The sequence below is a fragment of the Opisthorchis viverrini genome (genome assembly GCF_000715545.1).
Source record: "Opisthorchis viverrini unplaced genomic scaffold opera_v5_473, whole genome shotgun sequence".
Classification (NCBI taxonomy): Eukaryota; Metazoa; Platyhelminthes; class Trematoda; order Opisthorchiida; family Opisthorchiidae; genus Opisthorchis; species Opisthorchis viverrini.
In genome coordinates this window covers 279,808-289,339 of record NW_008752136.1, presented here as the reverse complement: position 1 = coordinate 289,339, position 9,532 = coordinate 279,808, and the positions used below count along the sequence as shown (strand labels likewise).

Here is a 9,532-nt window from a genome sequence, read left to right as displayed (position 1 = left end):
GGCGAAAATCACCTTTGTGCTACCGTTAGCTTAACAGACAACTCGGTTTAAAAAAAACGCAAAGATGGTTTGCCTCCTATTCCACTTCACCAGTACATCAATAGGCCAATATTTGTGTGTCCTCGTTTGTTACTTCAGACCACAGATTGATCAGAGTGAAGGGATTCGTGTGTTTACCAAAATGAACACCCAAATTAGAAGAGAGAAATTTATTACGCATGAGCTGAGTGGCACAGAATCCGCCGCTGAAGAAATCTTGCTAGCTTGCTTGACCGCAAAGCAACAGAAAGTTGATACAGCACAAGTGAAGTAGTTGGTGGAAACAACCTGAAAACCATAGATAAAAAGTACGGGCGGTAAAGTTTGAATTATTTCTACAGCACAGAATTTCCAAGGACAATAAGCAGTGTGCATCGCTGAGAGTGGAATGCAAAAAGTGCAGTAAAGCATAAGGTAAAGCAAATAGTAGTTGATCAAAATATCGCTCCCGAGAATCCTCAGTAATAAGCCAGGTTCAAATAAATGTAACCGGTGGCAGCCGCGCAGAGTGACACTGAAATATAAAATAAAAACCCAGGGTGTAAGTCTGTGTAGTCCGTACACTAACAGCAAGAAAAGGCTTGAGACGGAAGAGGTGCAGAGCATATGGTTAGTAATCTCAGTTAGTGTAAAACATAGTTGCTAATTTTCAGTCATTTGGGAAATGTTTGTGCCTGATTGGATAGTCATCGTTTCAGCGAGGTTTCGTGAACAACGGTGCATTTATTGCTGGGAGACATTTTGCTTTTACACAAAGGCTTCGTCGAGCCAAGTGAGTAAGCAACCTGGTTGATCGGGTTTCAAGGCAGTCAGGGAAGTGTCTGACTGGATCGGTGCTGGGTGTCGAGCTGAAGTTCCCGCTTTTGGGTGACTGGCATTTAAGATAGATTAGTTGGAGCTGTCAGTCTTGATGTTGAAACCGGATTTCGTGGCTCTAGTAAACCCAAATGGTATATTCCTCTTGAGGGTCATTCACAGATTTTTTCGTCTGTGTGCATCAAGTGGTGCTGGGAAAATTGGGTTGAAGTTGGCGGTTTTCTATGGAATCTTACTATGACTGAATTTTTTACTTTTAGACCCATACCATTTTGCTGATAACTGCGGACTGCTTTGTCTCAGCTCGGTTGATCTGAAACTGTTTTCCACAAGTTTGCCAGTTTTACTCCCTCTATTCTACTCATGCTAAAATGCTTGGCGATTTTGACAGCCTCGGCTACCAGCCACTGCAGTGTGAATCTTAGTCCCCGCCTCACAACGTTCATATTTTAAAAATCTATCCTGTGACCACTGTCTAGTGCATGCTTTGCCATTGCCAAATTTCTGACTATCACCTGATGTTCATGTACAGTTCTCGGTGGTCTGTTGATAAATCACTCTTGCTCACCGATTCTGCAGTCTGACCCATATAAACCTTTGTGAAGTCGTCACATTTTACTTTGTATACACAGTTCCTATTCCTATCAATCAGAAGGCGATTCTTCAACTGCACCAAAACCAAGCGTAAAGTATTTCCATTGTGAGATACACCTCTGATATTGACCGTACTCAGTACCTCTCTAAGGACTTTAGTCACTTTTTTTAATCAAGTTGTGCTGCTCTTCAGTCGAAATCTCCCGTGCACAGTGCTCTTACTTTATTAACAGTGCTGTAACCATACTAGCTTATGATGTTTTTTTGGGTGCGCTGAGGAGTACTTTAAGACCCCACCACCATCTGTGGATATACCATAAAGAACCACTCTGGTATGTCATGCAGTCAATAAAGGCCAGTGTACCCTAGCCATGCTAAAATTAATATAAGGATTCAAACTGTTAGGATAAAGAAAGAATTCGTTAACCTTATCCCACTTTATCACAACGAACGTGTCATCTACGTAACGCCAGAAAACCTTTGACGGATATTCGAATTTGTCTAAGACCTTCTGTTCAATGTCTTTCATGTACATGTTAGCCTAAATTCAGGATACTGGAGATCCCAAATTTGGAACTTATTCTTGAGAGTATATAATTAAGTCAAAAACAAAGTAAATTAGGTTTGTACATACTCTTTTGCCTTCAGCTATCTCCGTTACGGAGGGTTGCGCTCGTTCTTCCAGCGTTGTCTGTCTCGCTACTTCCAGAACGTCGGCTTTGTGGACATTGATATTTATCGGACCGACATCGAAGCTGACAAGAATTTCGTGTATCTCTAACTGAAAAGCAGCTACTTTTCTTAGCAAAGTCATTCGAATTTTGAATGCGTGTGGGTGACTAGCCGGCAGGCGCTACAATAGGACCTGCCAGAAATTTGGCCAGCTGATGTGGTGTTAAACACATGCTGTCTACTAGTGGTCTTATGGGAACACTTGCTTATGAATTTTCGATATCCCATTAAGTCGTGGTTGGATTGCACAATCGATACGACTTGCATTGCCCCAGCTGATTTTTCAGAGATCTAAACTACCTTCCAACTTTGGATTTCTTCCTATTCAATAATGAAGTAATCGTCTGGTTACTGATTTGTCGGTAAGGCCCATCAGCTTATTTATGACGACCGTGACCTTGCCTTCATCTGCCTCTGTAATCACCTTACAGTCTCCATGTTTTAATGTGGCAGATGACCCCTTTGTCTGGAAGCCGATAATACACTTTCACAGTTAACGTCCTCTCTGGAAATGGAAACATTTTTGCTCAATCCTCCTAAATTATCCAATCAAAAGGGGAAATTGTTCCGTGAACAATGGTCATGATCTGTAATATCTGATGGTCTGGCAAACCCTAAGGTCTTTTATCCCAAACTTTTTCGTCTGGAAACTCTAATGAGAGAAGATAAAGATTGCGTATGAATGTTCCATGACATTTTGGCAACTGTGATCCAAAGGAACAAAAAATTAGACCAAAAAAGAAAGTCTTTTTGTGCCGCATTAAAAGAAACAGCCATGAAGTAGGACATTCATCCTATACGTCAAGGTGGATGGGATCACTTGGAGATCCAGTTAATGGTGATTCTGTGAGCTTTTTTGGGAGTAGGTGAGAACCGTACGTAAATCTGTAATTCCGGCTAAATGGTTTATTCTAGGTGGCACTATAATAAATGTGATGTCCTTGAAGTCACTCCGTACAAACGAGTAAGTACTGTTGAAGTGAGCAGTGTACCTGTGCGTACATTAAAGGTATTGTTCTGTCCAAATTAGAGTAGCCCTCTGATACGATTCTAAAGGAGTTCGTTTGCAATCAGCAAGTCGATTGTTTTATCTTCTCCCGTCTGCCGTAAAGACAACTTTTTTTACCGTCACAGCAGCCTTCAATAAAGATGCTATTTTTTGGGAACACATACTGATTAGTGGGTGTGCGATTCACAGCTCACCTTAAAGCTACGTTGGGTGGTAAATCCTCCCGGTTTTTTCGGCTTTTTTCTCATGGCCATGAAAAAACCCGTGGCATACTCCATTCCGCAGCATCCAATTCGCCTTTCTGTCTTAGATGAGCTATAGTAGCAGGGGATTTCTTAGAATAAATCACTGGGGGAAACAAGTAGCACCACGCTTTTTTCCCTAGTAAACGGAAAAACAAACAGCTCGGCCGACTGGATTCAATTATTAGGAATAGAACGTTTATTTCCCTGTTCCTGGTGCTGAAAAATGACCACAATTTTCAAAGCATAGACATCTTTTTTCAACCATTTAAGCGATTGTGCTTCCATTCATGTGTTAAGTTACTTTGTCTCCGATAACATCTGGCAACTTTTCCACAGGAGCCTTGCTCCTACCTGCGCATGACTGGCTGACATTTCCTACAGATTACAGCATGATTAGATTGATCCAGCGACGACAGCAAAACGCCAGTCAGTCGATCGCCCTACCTCAGCTTCAATTCACTGCACGCCATATCAGGGAATTATGTGAACTTGTCCTACCGTTCACAGTTGTATCGACTAATCGGAACCCTAGAATATTCCGGCATACCAGAGCGCAGAAGGAACAGTTCTTTCTGGGCAAACAATATTAAACGGAAATGCACATGGACTTCCTTATGCCCTTGTTCCGCAACAGATAGAGGCGAAAAAAATTTTTACAGCTCAAAATATGTTCTTGTATCATACCGAAAAAGATTAGGAAACCTACATGTTACAAACCAATACGCTGACCAAAGAACTCGTCAGGCGCAACAATTTTACAAACCTCATTCTGCAGGCTCTTTGCTTCGTTTGCGCGGGCAACCGATCCGTGATTTTGTGAGCATACTATTGTAGACTATGGAAACAGAGTAGAATATTGCAGTTCGTTACATAAAAAATAAATGCTGTTAAAAATGTCATGGAATATATCTGTTCGTGTGTGTTGACAATTTTTGGTAATAGTATCACAAAACTCGCAACTCCGTATTTTCTGTGAACAGACTATCATTCTCGGATGGTTCCGGTTATCCAAAACACCCAAAACAGATAAACCCCGACCAGCCGTTTCGCTCTTGTTGGAAATCATCATCTGAGTGCAACCCACGAATATCCAGAAGGACCGGAATTTCCCTGGCTGGTAGTTGAGACGTAGACCGTTCGGCTACAGGTGGCTACTGATCAGTCACGGAATTCCGATCATGAGGTCGTGTGTTGCTTGCGTTCTCGAGTGACGACAGATGAGAAACAAATTCCGCGCGTCGAATGAACTACTTTCCGTTCGATCTAATTGACTGAGGGTTAAATCGGGTTATACCTCGTCGAAATGTGAGAAGATTACACCGAACGTCAGTGGCACATGGTTTGAATGGTCTGATCTTCAATCGCTACTCGAGAGTTTGCAATTTTGAAGTTCCCTGGAGTTGCTCACTGCTCTTGATGTTCCATAAGAATGAAAGAGCTGTACTGTGTAGGATGGCCTATGAGCGCAGACTGAATTTACTTCGATGGACAAATATTAGTTGGAAACTTCCAACTATGCCCATATTACCATATTACCATATTACCAACAATAATGAGGTAAAGTGAACCAGTTAAGCCACTATGGACAAGCTAATTACCATATTATATGGATTCACAAACCCCGTTTCAGTTACGTTGCGAACTGGTAGTGCGCGTTTTAACTCAGTAAAAGTGCAGCGGTTTGCTTCAGCGCCTCTCATAGGTTGAACTGGAAGGGACCACTAGTCAACCCATTTGTGAACGCATATAAGTGATAATTAGGAGAGTAAGGTAGTTTTACGACGGCACCATCAATATTTGAGTTTCCGGGACACATAAAGGATGGGAAATTCCGGTGACCTTTAACTTGAAAACGGAATGAAAGGGGCGTTGAGTACTAGCAGCAGTCTGTCAACGATTCCTGAAACATATTAGCATCAATATAAACTTTTATGAGGGTTTTCCTTTCCCATACCCTGTGGATAGCAATTAGCACACTTGTCAAGTGCTTTGCACCCCAGGGTCTGATACAGAATGCTGAATTCTCGGCCCTTAGCATGTCTTCATAGTAGATGAACATACCAGGAAGCACTGAATTTGTCTTCATTGAACTCCTATTGAGGATGCTGTGTGACCCTTGATAATGGCAATTTTTGGAGAAAGCCTTTTGAAGTTTTCGATGAGGCTTCACGTATATATATGAATAAACCTCTGCTTATGTTGGCGAAACTAAGGGGAATCCCGAAAACTCGGAAAAAAGTAGTGGATAAAACTGCGCGCATTATTTAATAACGCCACTTCGATTCAAGGTTTACATCTTGATCGCCATACGCCTATGCTAAACAAGGCTTAAGCAATTGTTCCAACCAAATCACAATGAAAAGGCTTGTACGAGCGAACCTGACCTGAAGCATTATTGATTAATCGCTTCAGCAGTGTAGTCTATGCTCATAATAGTCGTTTCGTAATGTGAATAGACGACATCACTTTTGACTTCCGCAGATTTTTCGCAATATTTCAACGTATTTTCGCGATCATTTGGAGTGCCAAAAATAGAAGCATACTGGTTGAAGCATACTTTGATGCCGATTGGTTGTTTAAGAGAATATGAAGTCCTAGTGTCTTATTTGCAATTTTTTCCAATTTTGAATGAATAACACAGATATTACTCAGTTGTGTTGACCTACAAGTACTCAGCTGAATACCGTGCTATTCGAGAAACCTTACGTACATACACAAATCTTGAGCATCCGTTAAAATAGGTCCGGATAATATATAATGTCAAAACTCTTCCCCAGACAGCCCACATGTTATCAAAACAACTTTTTTGCCTTTCGTGTGCGCAACGATTTCAGGCACATCCTGCTGAAGTTTCTTGGTTTTGCATTATNTCGTTGACTTCATATTCAGTCAACTTTCTGAGCACCTTCATAACAAGCAACGGTTTCGTCAATCCACAATCGGCTTGTTCCACGTGGTCCCTATTCCAGCGGTCGTCGACCGAGTACTCATGACCGCATTGGGCATGTATTCTTCCCAGTTTACAGTCCTAAGGAAGAGATCCAAATCTTACGCGATTCCGTGTAGAATCATGGCACGCTGTCTATAGCACCGACCGTGGAACAATCGGTTTCAGTTGGTCTCACTGCACTGTACGCTGAGCTGAACAAAATTGTATCGTAAAACCCGGTTGAGTTCAATGGACAATTTTAATATCCTGCACGCATATATAAATTTGGTTTGAAAATGAGTGACAAAGAAATAATAAGTGAGGTTCAATGGAGGAAAATGCCTGCACAGAAATAACGGATCTCCACTAATTAGTGATCCTTCTTATGGCAAAATCGCCAGTGAACTTGTCGGAAATTTTAATACCCTTGATTTTCTGCCTAATTTCGTTGGTTTTTTTATGAGGAAGTTGATTAGTGGAAACATAGTGCACTGAAATTGGAGAAGATATGCATAAAAAATAAATTTTTCACATCATAATGTATTTGCGTACTTCTTGGTTTCAAACTTTGTGGCCGCCCCGTAGTTTTGGAAGCTTCAGCTTCTAGAATGTCTTTTATATCTCTGGATTCGATATACGTTTTGGCTACGTCGGGTGGCATTTTATTCACTCTCATCTTGACGAAGATCCAAGCATCTAAGCTCTCATCCTTCGCTTCAAGCAAATCCAACGAGTAAGACCAGACGAAGTTGTTTAGTTCCATTTGAGTCAGAGTCATTTCCACCTACGAGTAATTATTGAACGATATAGAAGAGGAATGGTTATTCAGCCAAAAACGTGAAATTAGCAGCTAAAAAATCTCCCAAATCAAAATATATGTTGACGCCTCTGGAACCAACTGGAGTCAAGCGTAAGTGCAATGCTAATGTCTTCTTTACATACATAAAACCCGTGGTGATCCATAAGTCTAAATGGCGGACTGGCAGGTTTCGGCATTTCAAACACTCTAACCTATCACTGAATGTCCGTTCCTAAGATAGTTTTTTACATGCGTTTCTTTGGTCACATTTTGGTCACAAAATGACCCTTCATTAGAAAGAGGGCTGCTTATGGGACAACACTCAAGTGAAATAGGGATTCCCGCAACTCTCTGAAGGGGTAACCTTAACCCAAGGAGGTCATCATTGGGAAGTAAGCAGCTGACTCTCGGTGTTTCGGTATCTAATTAATGGATTCATTCTATCTAGCGCGGGGCAAGAAAACGCGTTGAATAAATGTGTCACCAACAAAGGAGAACGCACACGCTTCACATGAATTCGATAACGACGGATATGAGAATGTTATAGATAAACGAAGGTTCCAAAACCTGCTAGTAGTGCACTCGCAAATGCTGAGAAACATTAATGCTCCATCCAGAGCAATATAGTCAAAGGCAGTTTTTTTCCGAAAAGTGGTAATCTTTTGGTAACGACCACCCGCTAGCACCGTTCCAGGGGGCAGTCCTGAAAACTTTCAAGAGACTTTTGAGAGACTCGCCTTCCTAAGTTTTCCTATGCCTTAGAAGCCTACTTTTGGCATTACATTGTGTCATACGGATGAACATCACAATTGCAGTTAAGAACGTCCACATAATTTAAGTGCAATTGTGCGTCTGGTCAATTAATTAATTATCTGTTTGATGCCAGAATGTAAAGTGGAATCCACTGAAAGTTGTGAAAGTCCCTCATGAAAGTCACCAAACCAAACCATATTGCAAACAAACCCTGGCACAGTTTTGTCCGGTTTATACCGCCGTCGGTCGGATAAGAGGTTGCTCATTGATAACAAAATGACCCCTATTTTTGGCCAACAAATTTAGCTGGTTTTACAATGGAACACAGAATTTTAAGGAGCTGAAAAGTAAAAAAAATTTCTAATAATTTGATTGCGGCCACTTAACGGTCAACCGTCTGTGTGAAACACATGCAACTGAAATCATAGCAATAAAACTGACGACAAAAAACATGCCGCTGGACAAAGCTAAGGGCATTTACTTGAAAATATGACCACAAGACATGAAGACAACTTACGTCTGAGTCAACCCGTGTGGCATGATCTTCATACACTTCAGGATCGTCGTTTCTCAGTTTTAAAAGTTGGTCATTCGATGGTTTTGGATAACTCAGCGTCATTGTGAAGGCTAGCAAAACACAACATGGTTGATTGCTTCTCTAGCAAAGTAATATGCAACCAGACGAAATAGTTGATTTTATATCCATGGTTTTTTAAAATGTAAACTATTCGCGTAAAGTTCCTTATATTCTTTACTGGTATTTCCAGGTTCACCGTGTTTGTACACATATCCTCACAATCGCCTGTAAACGAATTTGGGAATAGAAGCTCTCATTTTTATGTGAAAAAATGAGTTAACAATTCTGATATGTTGCAAGGAAAAATTCCCCGAGAGATTGATATGGTTGCTTGGCCAAGTACATCGAAGGTTGCTTTAAAATTGCTTGTAGAATAATGGCACATCTAAACAGACACTCATAACCAAAGGTCAGTCCCGGCTAGCAGTATGTATATACACCTACGTAGGTAACTGTTCAGTGCGCCTATATTGAGGCAAGGAGCCACATCCTTTTACAACGAGGCACAGACCATGCCATTTTAGTTATTGATCAAACGTTTACACAGTGATTACTCAAGTCAACGACCAATGATCGACCCCTCACGTAATATTTTGGGTACCGTGAAAAGTTGAGCAACACATCAAGCCGCATATTCTATTTTAGCTCCCCTTTGAGGACTTCGTGCAGTCCTCAACCGCCGTATAAAGTTCAACTGTGGAAAGCCAGTGTTTTGGACGTAATTACGTTCAAAAGTTTATGACCAGCCCTACATTGAATATATGGAATTTTGATTTTAGCCTAAAGTCTATTTGAGGATGAATCTGGTTTCATTTGCTGGGTGCCAAATCACATGAAGCCCACAACAAAAGCAAAGTTATATATAATAAGTTGCAGAAATTATATTTTCCATGTAGTCCTAATTCTAGGTTTGAAGATGTACTACAACACCAATAATTTAGCATATACATATAATCCATTTTGTAGGTCTGAATGGAGTAAAGAATTTTAAGCCCTAAATCCCAAGTGTGTAAACGGTATTTATAAACAATCATCGTTA

The 9,532-nt window shown here is 40.9% G+C and overlaps 1 protein-coding gene across 1 annotated transcript in view; it reads right to left on the bottom strand.

Moving 5' to 3' along the window:
- Positions 1-224: 224 nt before the first annotated feature.
- The window catches only part of T265_11307 (hypothetical protein), a gene marked incomplete at both ends in the record, with an annotated part of 36,697 nt that continues 27,389 nt past the window's right edge, over positions 225-9,532 (bottom strand). Inside the window, 4 exons of the mRNA XM_009177931.1 lie at positions 225-553; positions 4,199-4,270; positions 6,917-7,148; positions 8,434-8,543. Coding sequence (XP_009176195.1) covers positions 4,200-4,270; positions 6,917-7,148; positions 8,434-8,543 — 413 coding nt within the window. The remainder of the gene's footprint in view (positions 554-4,198; positions 4,271-6,916; positions 7,149-8,433; positions 8,544-9,532) is intronic.